The sequence below is a fragment of the Pseudorasbora parva genome, chromosome 10, assembly GCF_024679245.1.
Source record: "Pseudorasbora parva isolate DD20220531a chromosome 10, ASM2467924v1, whole genome shotgun sequence".
Taxonomy (NCBI): domain Eukaryota; kingdom Metazoa; phylum Chordata; class Actinopteri; order Cypriniformes; family Gobionidae; genus Pseudorasbora; species Pseudorasbora parva.
In genome coordinates this window covers 29,459,874-29,472,893 of record NC_090181.1, presented here as the reverse complement: position 1 = coordinate 29,472,893, position 13,020 = coordinate 29,459,874, and the positions used below count along the sequence as shown (strand labels likewise).

General features: G+C 36.1%; 1 protein-coding gene across 1 annotated transcript in view; it reads right to left on the bottom strand.

Annotated features, from left to right (window-relative positions):
* Positions 1-13,020, bottom strand: part of si:ch211-266g18.10 (axoneme-associated protein mst101(2)) — a 64,850-nt gene that overhangs the window by 16,055 nt on the left and 35,775 nt on the right. Inside the window, exons 75-84 of the mRNA XM_067454417.1 lie at positions 4,676-4,723; positions 1,672-1,719; positions 1,533-1,580; positions 1,089-1,136; positions 902-946; positions 748-795; positions 602-649; positions 459-503; positions 321-368; positions 152-196 (exon numbers count right to left, since the gene is read on the bottom strand). Coding sequence (XP_067310518.1) covers positions 152-196; positions 321-368; positions 459-503; positions 602-649; positions 748-795; positions 902-946; positions 1,089-1,136; positions 1,533-1,580; positions 1,672-1,719; positions 4,676-4,723 — 471 coding nt within the window. The remainder of the gene's footprint in view (positions 1-151; positions 197-320; positions 369-458; positions 504-601; positions 650-747; positions 796-901; positions 947-1,088; positions 1,137-1,532; positions 1,581-1,671; positions 1,720-4,675; positions 4,724-13,020) is intronic.

The window sequence follows — 13,020 nt, the reverse complement described above, 5'->3', positions numbered from 1 at the left end:
TGTACGTCTCCTTAAGACAAATGATTTGATGACATGTATTACAGGCACCCTTTTTATACTTCTACCTTTTATAATTAGAGCCAATATCAGGGACCCAGGGTCACATATGTAACCTAGTCTTTTTTTTTTAAATAAATATAAACTGCTGTACCTTTCTTTGGTGCTGGCTTTGGCTTTTCTATGGTTATCTCAGGTGCTGCAAAATATAGGGATTTAATTTTTTTAATATTTTTGAATATCAGGCAGATATTCAAGTTGCAAGCATGCCTCACAATGAAATCTAACATATTACCCTCATTTTTGCTATGGGGAAATCTCACCTATTTTTGGTGCCGGTTCAGGGGCCTTTTCTTTAGCAACTGCAGGTTCTATAAAACAGTTTTAATTCATAAAATTAATCATCTTCAAAAAGCATAAAAACAACAGCACATGCAGGATGATTTTGTTGACATCCATACCTTTTTTTACAGGAGCTGGTTTAACTTCCACTTTGATGACTTCTGCTTGTAAAATATATAACAAAAAATATTTAAAGAATGAGAAAACATTTAAGCTTGGTCTTTAACCTAGCAAATATCAAGCTATGTTAAGTAACCCTTACCTTTCTTCAAAAGAACAGGCTTAGGTTTCTCCTTGATGACTTCGGCCTCTGAATTGTTGATAATATTAAATAAAAAGTTTTTTTTTAGCATGGTATTAAATTTTTTTTCCCTCTATATTTTCATTACATTTCAAAGTAAATCAAACCTTTTTTCTCAGGTGCTGGTTTAGCTTTTTCTTTGATGACTTCAGCCTCTAAAATGATGATAATATAAAATATTTCCATCATTAGCATTATCTTAAAACTATCTAAAACAGAAATATGTTTTGACATTGTTTTTCCCCAAAAAAATTGCAGTACCTTTCTTTGGTGCTGGCTTTGGCTTTTCTTTGGTTGACTCAGGAGCTGCAAAACATGAAGGTTTAACTTTGACACATTTTAGAGTATTGAAGCATGCCTATCAATGAAGTCTAATCTTCCTCATGAAACAATGAGTTAAATGAAATATTTTTCTAATTTTTGTTATGTAAATCTCTGGAAAACTCACCTGTTTTCGGTACCAGTTGAGGTGCCTTTTCTTTTATAACTTCAGGCTCTATAAAAGTTTTAATTCATTAATATAATAATACATATCATACAACAGAAAACAACACAAAAGATTTCATTGACATTGATATATAATATATTAATAAGTTTTAAAACTTAATATATATATATTAAACAAGTTCCTGTAAAAACAAAAAAAAAACAATATATATATATATATATATATATATATATATATATATATATATATATATATATATATATATATATATATATATATATATATATATATAAATTCATTTTTTTACAGGAACTTGTTTAATTTTCAGAACTTCAGACATCAGACACAATTAATATATTTAGAGAATGAGAAAAACTTTAGTATCATAATTGAAGTTTCGTCGTCGTCATCTTCATAGTGAAAGCACACTTCAAGCCACACTACCTTTCTTCTCAGGAGCCAGCTTAGGTTTCTCCTTGATGATTTCAGCCTCTAAATTAAAATATTGATTAAATATTTTTTTTTTGGCATAAACATATTTTCTTTACAATTTTTTGTATTACATTTTAAAGTAAAATCAAACCTTTCTTCTCTGGGGCTGGTTTTACTTTCTCTTTGATGACTTCAGCCTCTGAAATTTTAAAAATATGTTTACATTTTTAAATGTAATAAATATAATAGAGTATTAAAGTACTACTCAATTTACACTGTATTAAAAAAACTGAAAAACAAAAATCTATCTGCCTATAGTATGAAGATAACATTACACACATGGTGATTTCATTAACATCCATACCTTTCTTTACAGGAGCTGGTTTAGCTTTCTCCTTGATGACTTCAGCCTCTGAAATGGCAATGATAATATTTAGAGATTGTAAAATATTTTGAAGTTATGAGAATATAATCTTTACTTTATTCTTTAACAGAATAAAATCACATAAAATTAATAAATAAATAAAAAACTTACCTATCTTCTCAGGGGCTGGTTTAGCTTTCTCCTTGACTTCAGCCTCTGAAAAGATCATTTTGTTTACTGAAGAGGTTTTAGTCTTTAACTGATAATGTTTATTCAATAATTAACACAGTAAATCAAACCTTTCTTTTCAGGGGCTGGTTTAACTTTCTCTTTGACAACTTCAGCTACAAAAAATTTGAAAATATGAACATATTTAGTGAAAAGAAAATACATATATTACTTTAACCTGTTAACTGTCGGTGGGCCCATTTGCCACCGTATGTTTAAAACAATTATATTCTATATTTATCCTGATCTAATGTTGACAAACTATATACCATTCAAAAGCTTACGAACTCCAGATTTATTCTGTGAAAGCTGTTTTGTAATCGGACCTTGCATTACCATGGAAACGGTGCTCTAAATGATTCTAGTGGGCTCCTCCCCAAGTGGCGTCATCATGTTTCATATTTATTTAACTACTTTATAATAAAAACCTTTTCTTATCTTGACAAAATCTTGGCAAACTCAAAGAGGAACACTGACAGTATAAGGGGAACACCCGTATAAAAAAGTCTGTATGATAATGGATCATGACTACTCTTTGCCTGTACGTTTTTGCCAGCTCAACAAAGCGCAAACGTACGGGTGAAAAAAATGACCCGAGAAGATTTTGGGACAGTAGAAGAAGCAAGAGACGTGTAAAGTTTGGAGAAGCCTTTGAAAGATGGCGAAATCTTCATGACAAGCTCGGACTGCAGAGAGATGCTGATCTCTCTTGCGTTTTAATAAACAGGTCATTTAAGTAACCATTCAGCTAACATTATAATCATAACACGCTGTATGTTTGCATTTTGCATAGCGATCTTGACCACATTAAGACGCGTTTAGCTGAATACGTATACATTTTGTATTGCATCGGCGTTTCAAACAGGCGGATCCTGTGTTTTTGGAGACTGAAACAGCTATTTTTTAAAAAACTGATTCAAAAGTATATTTCTATCCGTATATTTGGTGACAATGATGTCATGTGTAAAACGCAGATGGACTAGCTATTATTGGTTTTATATGTAGCTGGAGAAAGTAACGTTAGCTTCATATGGTAATATGCCACTATCTTGGTCAATTAATATAAGGTGACCGTCACTTTTATCATATGTTAATACTAGCTACATATAATATTGATTTAATAATGATCTACTAATTCATATATCTCTGAGTTCCAAAATAAATGTTTATTAGAATGATTGATGAACGTGGGGAGCCACAGCGTGTGTTCCAATGAACAACATATTGCTGGTTCTCTCATTTACTATGTATTATGTTGGTAATGATAAACTAAATTGAAATTTATTTCCTTATTGAACAGCTGATAGACAGAATGTTAGACAGAATGTTCGACAAGCGCAGATGCCATGTCAACATATCTATAATTTGAGTAACTCAAATTATGATGCGCGGTTATGTCAACATAGCCTACCAACTTACAGGTATGTTGACATAGCGACCGCCCGCACAACATTCTGTCTCACACATTAGCTAACGTTACTGATAAGTTTGTTAAGTAACGGTAGCTCGCTGATATTTCATTAGATTGACATTACATAAAGTGAAAAGCCGTAACTAAACATAACAATAATATAGATGTAATATAACAATACATTACCTTGTCAGTGAACATGTTTTCTGCTGGAGATGTCAGATTTGCTGGTTGACAGTGACAATGACAACAACTCCCATGAGCCCACGCACTTTCCCGACGTCATCAAAGTACGTCTGTTGTTATTATTTTGAATGAGTGACCCCTAGTGGCCAAAAGTTGCATACTGCACGTTTAACTTGACACAGGAAATTGCATTTAAAAAAATCAATGGAATTTCAATGACGCCCGGTGGCTATTTGTGGTACAGCGCCTAAACATACGCTCATGGGAACTTCAATTTTTGTGATATCAACTTCAAATTTGGAACACAAATTGATTAGACATATGGCTTTCATTTGATAGTAATTTTAGAGTACAAATTATTTTGTAACATATATTTTATATTAAATATCTAGTGCAGTATATTTGATTTACAGTAAATTTAAACGTCCATAACTTTTTTATACTTTACGTTTTTGAAGTGATTTCACTTGAGCAATACTCTGCGACTTTCTTCTTTAAAATGAGATCAAACTTATGGCTATATTCCAAAGCGTTCTTGAATTGCAACCATTTAAGTTTGGATAGTGAATTTTCATGTATATTTTCAAAAAGGGTGACAGTTAACAGGTTAATCTACACATTTCTTATTTAAAGCACCTATTATCTGTTTTTGTTGGAATAAAAAAAAACTTTTTGGTTTTGGTTCGGGAGCCTTTACTTTAGAAACTTCAGACTCTATCAAACAGTATTTTTTCATGTTATACATGAGCCACTATACAGTGGGAAGGCAACATTACACACATGGCGATTTCATTAACATCCATACCTTTCTTTACAGGAGCTGGTTTAGCTTTCTCCTTGATGACTTCGGCCTCTGAAATAATATGATAATATTTAGAGATTGTAAAATATCTTGAATTTATGAGAATATAATCTTAATTTAATTTTAACGGAATAAAATCACACAATGTAAAAAAAACAACTTACCTTTCTTTACAGGAGCTGGTTTAGCTTTCTCCTTGATGACTTCAGCCTCTGAAAAGATAATTTTGTTTATCATAAAAGTGTTAGTTTTTTTCTAACTGATAATGTTAATTCCATAGTTAACACCATATATCAAACCTTTCTTTTCAGGGGCTGGTTTTACTTTCTCTTTGACGACTTCAGCAACTAAAATTTTGAAAATATAAACATAGTTAGAGAAAAGAATATGTACGTATTACAGTACTAGTTTTCTATAAAGCACCTATTATTTGTTTGGGTTAAAAAACCTCACCTCTTTTTGGTTTTGGTTCTGGAGCCTTTTCTTTAGATACTTCAGACTCTATAAAACAGTATTTTTTCATGTTATCAGGGTAGATGCAGGAATCCTGAAGTTAATTTCAATACCTTTTTAAGACTTTTTAAAGACCTTCTCAAAATATTTTAAGACCTCATCGCATTTCAAGTTCTAATCGGCAACAAACCTTTAATAAACAGTTGTAGTCGAATGTAGACTTAAAATCTCTATCGTAGGCCAATTTTGTATCATTTATATTGCATAGCTGTTTCGCAACGTATGGAGGGCAACACATCACCTAACTGCGCATTTCGCAAAATACATGACGTCACCCGTAGACAGCGCTCGCCAGGGAAAGACTACCACTCACAGCGCTTTTTTCAAAGACTACCACTCAATGTTTTTACCAGCCACTTTTTTGTTTTTAACTGACAATGTGTAACTGCATGTGAAAATTAATACTACAAGCTCTACAATGGCTTCCAGTTTTATGGTTTTTAGTCCCAACAATGAAACTATTCGTTCTGGCATCTTTGAAGCGTGTTGACAACATACCGAGCAGAACATTGTCAGAATGGGATGCACCGAAATCAAAATTCTTGGCCGAAACCAAAAAAGAAGAAACCAAAGCCAAATTAAACATTTTAGTTTGAATTAGATTTTTCGGTTTTCGACAAATCAAATTCAAACTAAAATGTTTAACTCGACCTCACTCATGTGTACATTAAATAATAATGCACATGCCTACTGGCCTGCAGAAAGGTACAGAAATTGAATTAAGTAATCAAATGTAAAATAACTGCATATTTAACTGTTTAAATGAAAGATTAATCCTAATTAAACTTACAAAAGCTATTCAATCAAGAGCATTGTTTAATGTCAAACTAAATATAAGGACATCACTCAGGCAGCAGTAAAGGCTACTGCGCCTTTAAGACCTGATGCAGGGATATGCTCGTCTTTCTCGACTGTGCACACTATACAGTTCACTTGTGTGCTTAGCTGAGCGCATCTCAGGGTCTGCTCTCTCTCCTCTCTACAGGACATTTACCTCAAACGCTGCAAAAGCAGAGCTGTTAAAATTATCAAAGTTTCCATCCACCCCAGTAACCATCTTTTCACTTTACTACCATCTGGTAAGCGCTTTCGTAGTCTGATGGCAAAAACCGAGACTCAGGAAGAGCTTTCTCCCCCAGGCCATCAGGCTCCTTAACTCAAAACCAGCCCCTTAACATTTTTATGTCTCCACTTAGTCAGTAAGATCTCCATATTTCACTACCTCACTTTCTGACAGTGTCACCTGTTTGCACTTGCACAACCTTTTGTTCATGCCTGTGTATCTTAATATTGAAGAGTACAGTATAATGCACATATGCACATTGCCTCTTCTACATCCCTGGGTATCTTATTATTTAGGACTGTAGTTTACTCTCATGCTAATTATTTCCATTCTATATTTAATTCTACAATATACATCATTTTTTTTGATTCTTATAGTTTTATTGTTTAAATGTATTTTTTATTTATTTTATTTCTATATTTATGTATATTTTCAGCTGTGTTATATTTAATTTAATTTTTTTATAATTGCACTGTCCATGGAACGGACCTGACTCACATTTCACTGCTGGTTATATATGCCTATATAATTGTGTATGTGACAAATAAATACAACTTGAACTTGAACTTAATGTCCCGCTGCCAATTTATATTGTATCCATGTAAAGAAATGGATTCAACCATAAATATAAACTAAAACTTTACTTTAAATGAAAATAATAATAATTGTAAGCTATTTCAATGAGAAAATACACATTAAACGAACAACAGCAATGCTAGAACTTTCCTCAGTGTGGCTGAGCTCACTGTTGTGACATCATCAGTGAGCTCACTGTTGTGACATCATAGTGGAGATTCCGTTCAGCACGAAGCTGCAAATCTGACTCTCGTTCGCCGTCGGTGTTTGAGAAGCGAAGCGATCGAAAGACTTTCGACACTTTCTGCAGATATCCACGACAGATACTGAAGCCACTTGCAGCATTCAGTGTCTATTATGGCGCTGTTTTGCAGTGTATCTCGACTTTTTGAGCGTTTTGCTCACTTCTTGCTAAAAAGCGAGACACGAGCACAGCAGTCAGAACCTGCGGCAGAGAAACTTCCAGAGCAGTGTGAGTCCTTCGACTACACTGCCAATGACAAGAAGTGCAGGAAGAGACGCCGCAAGGTGCCTGAGAAGTACCCACTTGGAGAGAGAGAGGAGGAAAGAGAGGGGAAGGTCAATAAGGGAGGCCGTCATGAAGATGAGGCTGAAATAACACCCGAAAAGATAAAGAAGAGAGGACGTGCACAGCAGAAACGAGAGATGCACAGTCTGGAAAAGTTGATGGAGGGAGGAAGTGAGCTTAGAGAAGAAGGAGAAAAGAAAAGGAAGAAGAGAAAACGGAAGCAGCCAAAGGTCAAAGAACCAACGCCGCTTCTTGTGGAGGTCAAACCTCTGCCTTCTACCATCCGATGTTCCTTCCTAAAGCCAATAGAGGGAGAACTGCCAATGCTCTCAAGTGTCTCCGGACACCTCGCTCTACCAGCCGCTCACCTCAAACCCCTGCCGCCAGTGACAAAACCTGAGCGTCCTCAGAATCCAGATCCAGAACCTGATGAACACTTTTCCATCTCTTCATCCCAAGTGCGTCGTCCCAAAAGACTTCCTCCGAGCCCCACTCCTGTACCTGATGAAGCTGTTGCTCTGCGACGTCCTCCCAGCCGGAAGCCTCAGCCGCTCCCTTCTTCCCAGTTTGAGCCCCCTCCAGAACTCATGCTGATCGACATAGAGGATGAGGAGAGCGAGTATGTGGAGTACACGGGGAAGACCTTCCGGGCCAGTGACTTACGCAAGTCTGAGCGCCCCCAAACGCCGGAGGCCGAAATCAGGCAGAGAAGGATGCTTGCTTGGTTGGAGGTGGACGAGGACGAGGTGCAGGAGGAAGCATGGTCAATGGAAGTGGTCCGGGCATTCGAGGAAGAGGACTATGACCCCAGTGAAATGGGAGACTCCGAGGCCATAGAAGGCCCTTCGGATGATGACCCTCAGATCGCAGAGTTCATGAGGAAGCTCTTCTGCGAAGCCTCTCCTGACGGTCCCAAGAACGAGACCCAGAACAATATGAACCAGACAAAGAGAAAAAGAAAAGTGCCATTTTCTCTGTTCACCTGGGCAGAGAAGAAGGCCCAGAAAAAAAAGAAGAAGAAAATAATCAAGGAGAAGGAGCGAAGAGAAAAAGAGTTGCTGCTTGATCGGTACATGAATGATCCGAAACTAAAGCACTTGTGGATCAACAAACACAACCGCAACTACAACTCCTCCTGAAGCAGTTCACCGTCCCTCACTCCCTCCTCACCTTTAACCGGTGTAAATAAAAAAGTCTGCATACTAAAAGTTGAAAGATTCATGACTCTTCCTGATTCAGGCCCTTCATAGATAACACATTTTTACTTTACTTAATTAATTTAATTTAGCGAAATTAGGTATGTTTTGTGTTCAATCAGCCTAATATATTTAAAACTGAAGTTTACTTAATTAATTTGCGTTAAAACTACATGAAATATTTGTGTTGACATTACTAACTGGATCTGTAGTTCCCAGCATGCTTTGCAAGGGACTGCGCTAGGAGAGAAAATTATGTTAGTGTTTAATGTTCAATTATGTTGGAAATTGAGGAGTTTCTGTAATTTGGTTGCCATTATGCAGAAGAGTGGTGTCTGTGTTTAGGCTGAGGGCACTTATGTACAAATTCATTGGATGTAATTCCTGCCCTCAATTAAATATTTTGTCCAATAAGTTATTTTTGCATTTTAATTTTAAAAATATGCTTGTTGTTATTTAAAAGTTTTAAAGGCAAATTAAATTGATAACAGTGTTCACCTTACATAATAACCTACATTACATACATAACATCATTAAGTAAACGGCACATATAAATATTATGTAACAGTGACAAATTCAAATGTATTTACTCAAAGAAATTGTGCTTTACTTTATTTTTTCTTCTTCATATAACTAAATTGTTATTTGTAAAAAAAAAAAAAAAAAAGCTCAATATAGTTGTGTGCAACCAGCCAACCACTTACCACATATTATATAATTTTTAATTTTTAAGTCATTTTTTGAGTGTGACGCTGCAATGCAAACTGCTTTTGTACTCATAGCTTGGAGCCCATTTGGAGGCTTATTAGAATCTCAAAAACAAGTTTACACAAAATGTGGGATGAAATTCAATATGAGCTGGCTCAGTTTTGTTTGTTCTTCTGTATTTTGACGTAGTATTCAAAGAGCTCCTAGCCTTTAAAAAGCAGACTGAGGCTTGTTCATATAAACTACAGGAGGTGACAGCTAAAGTTTGGGAGAATTTGATTATTTGTTCACATTGGCTACCAAAGGTAAAGTTGATCAGTTTCTTGAATGTTTGTTAAACTACCATAGACACATACAGTATATGCATATAAGAGACGTTTGAATATAAAAGAATAAGTGATTTCTTCTTGTTTGTAGAGACTGAAGTGGTTCTTCAACACAGGATCTTGTTGTTGCTCCTCATCTTTTCATGTCTGATTGGTATACACTTTCTATTCTATTCCACATTATGTGGTTGATTAAAAGTTTACAATTAATTCAAAGTGTTGAGGATTCTCAAATGTTTTGTCGACTTCTGCAATGCCTTTTTAATTTAAAAGTAATGTTTCTAATATCTGGTCTAACAGTGTTGACAGATTTATGTAACAGTCGATGTCTGGCAAATATAATAATTGCTAAGAAATTGAAGAGTGCACCACAGCGTGGTGATAATTGTACTGTTACAGTAAACATCACTTCAATCCAGTATGAGACACTGTCTTTTGGAAGTATCAGGGTTTTTAACACTTTATCATTTCAGTCTTTTTTATGCTCGACACAAACTCCGCTGTTAACAATATCACTTTATTTCAATGGTCTACAGGTCCTTCTCAATATTTTTTATTTTAGATTCATTGCACACAAACTGAAATATTTCAGGTCTTTTATTGTTTTAATACTGATGATTTTGGCATACAGCTCATGAAAACCCAAAATTCCTATCTCAAAAAATTAGCACATTTCATTCGACCATTTTTTTTTTTTGTGCTGTGGATGTTATTGAGCTTGTAGAAGTTTAGCTCTTGTATTCTTCTGAACATCTCGCGCTGCCATTGCCGATGTCATTTCTGATATAACTCCATAATCTATCCATGTTTTAAATGCCTTTTCCCCGAATGAATGGCTACAATGACTGGCTGTTTTAAAATATAACTAGGCTAATATCATAAAATAACCCAGGCAGTCTCATCTACGAGATGTAGGCCTCCAGCTGGGCTCATAGCTTGCCAAATATTGTTACCAAGCGCTATAACAATATTTAACTATGTATATATATTTTTCATGTGATTGGTTCAACCGCCACCCGCCCGAATTTAATAAAAAAATAATATTCCGTCACGTTATCGGCCCGATCCACGGCTGTAACCGCCAACCGCGCATCTCTATGAGGCGGTTCAGCGGTGGCATGCAAGCCTGCAGTTATCCGGCCGGCCTGCTTGAGACGGCCTGCTTTTCATGAGCTGTATGCCAAAATCATCAGTATTAAAACAATAAAAGACCTGAAATATATTAGTTGGAGTGCAATGAATCTAAAATATATGAAAGTTTAATATTTATCATTACATTATGGAAAATAATGAACTTTATCACAATATGCTAATTTTTTGAGAAGGACCTGTATTGTCACTTTCATAGTTATATCACTTTTCATAGTTTTATACTTTCATTTGAAAGCCACATTTCTAGCATCTGTAAAACGGCATTCTTCCATCTTAAAAATATAACTAAATTACGGCACATGCTTTCAATGCAAAATGCTGAGCAGTTAGTACATGCGTTCATGAGCTCAAGGCTAGATTATTATAATGCTCTACTGGGTGGTTGCCCTGCTCGCTTAATAAACAAACTGCAACTGGTCCAAAACGCAGCAGCTCGAGTTCTTACTAGAACCAGGAAGTATGATCATATTAGTCCAGTTCTGGACTATGTTTTATATAGTTTTGGAAACCATATAGTCATATAATAAGGAGCAAGGTTTGTACAGTCTATGTTTTTTACCCTGTGGCTACCATGAACTTACATTTAAATGAAACTGGCCTACAGTTAAACTATAGTCTAGAAAACGGTTTTAAAGTCTGGATCCCATGAATTAAAGACAAAGCTTTTTTTTTCTCTTTAAAAGTTTTATTAACTTTTTAAATAGATTTAATGAAATTTAATAGCCTCATGAAAGATAGATATGTGTCTTACTTAAATGATGTGTTAACTCTTGAAAAATGATTGTTCAACCCAAAAATGTGATCATTTACTTACCCTAAGGTCATTCCAAACCTAAAGGAATTTATTTCTGTGTAGCATAAAATAAAATAACTTGAGTTGTTTTTTTATTCATACAATATTCAAATGGTAGCCTAACCAAAATGGCTTGGTTGCCAACATTCTTCAAAACCTCTTATTTTGTGTTTCACAGAAGTCATAAAGGTTTGGAAGGACACGAGAGTGAGTAAATGATGACAGCATTTAAAAGAAGTAAATTTACTTTACTGCATCCTAGCTCAAAATCATCAGTGCTTTACTGCCAAGGGCATTTCCGGGTGACAAAAAAGCAATATTAAGTTTATCTGCATTTGCAGCAAATTCGATAATATCTATCATTATTTGTCCTTGTCCTAGTTTTATTTATATACTCCAATTTAAGGCCCCAACCCCAGCAAAAACATTCACGGGGAACTCATGGGCCGGATGTGCTGGGTATGCCAGAGCCGAATTTGAGCTCCAGTCCAGCCCTGCTTAAAGGGGGGGTGAAATGCTGTTTCATGCATACTGAGCTTTTTACACTGTTAAAGACTTGGATTCCCATCCTAAACATAGACAAAGTTTCAAAAACTAATGTTGGAGGTTTGATGGAGTATTTCTGTGTTAAAAATACTCCTTCCGGTTTCTCACAAGTTTCGGCGAGTTTTTTTCGAGTATAGGTCTACTTGACGTTAATAGATCGGAAGGTCCTTGTATGGGCCGTACGGGCTCTTCTCCCGGTAGGGTGCGCGCGCGCGTGACTAAAGCGAGAGAGAGGAAATGCACGCCGTAAACAGTCTCTCAGATGCAGATCCAGTCATCCGTGAACACTTATGTGGCGCCGCGCTTCTCTTTATTCCTATGGGTGACGTCGAGCGACTTCAACGCTTCAGCACAGCATTCCGGGAAGGCAGCGCTGCATTTGAACCGATTTGAACGCAGAAATTAAGGGAAGCTTCACAACATCGTTTCAGTCCCGTCTCAAAGTGGATTTACACGCCACTGCTGTCAGGACTTCACCAAATCATACCAAGTGTGTTTTTGACGGAGCAGTCCCAGAGATAAAGGTTCGGTCCTGCTTTGGAAGCAGCCGGTGAGTAAAACTGTTTCAAATGTCTCTGCTTTTGGCTACTGTCGCATGAGTAAACATCAGTAAACGACACGATCGCGTGCTTCGTCATTCAAATGCGCTAACGGTTACTCCATTGTTGTTCTGTATAACGTTACAGTATTCTGACGTGCAAAACCGTTTTGCTTGCTACTTCTAAGGTCTAGTCGCATACAATAGTCCATAAACCGAATCATGTCCTCATACACTGCGAGTAAAGACACACAAATGTGGAGAGGCCACTAAATACAGTAACTTACATACCACAGAGACGGACGTCCTGATGTTGCCGTTTCTCCTGTTCAATTTATTTCTGCCTCAGATTTGATTCTGGATCATTATCTGTATTAGCTGAGATAGCGATGGGTTTCTCCACGCTTGAGGACGTCACCGCTTTGCGCGCTTGTCATTCTTTAGCTCCGCCCACACGATACGCCTCCAGGCGCTCGGTTTTTTCCGGAAAGACTCGGTACAGCCCATATTTCTTTTATAAATATGATAAAACTAAAGACTTTTCGGAGATATGAAGGACGCAATACTAC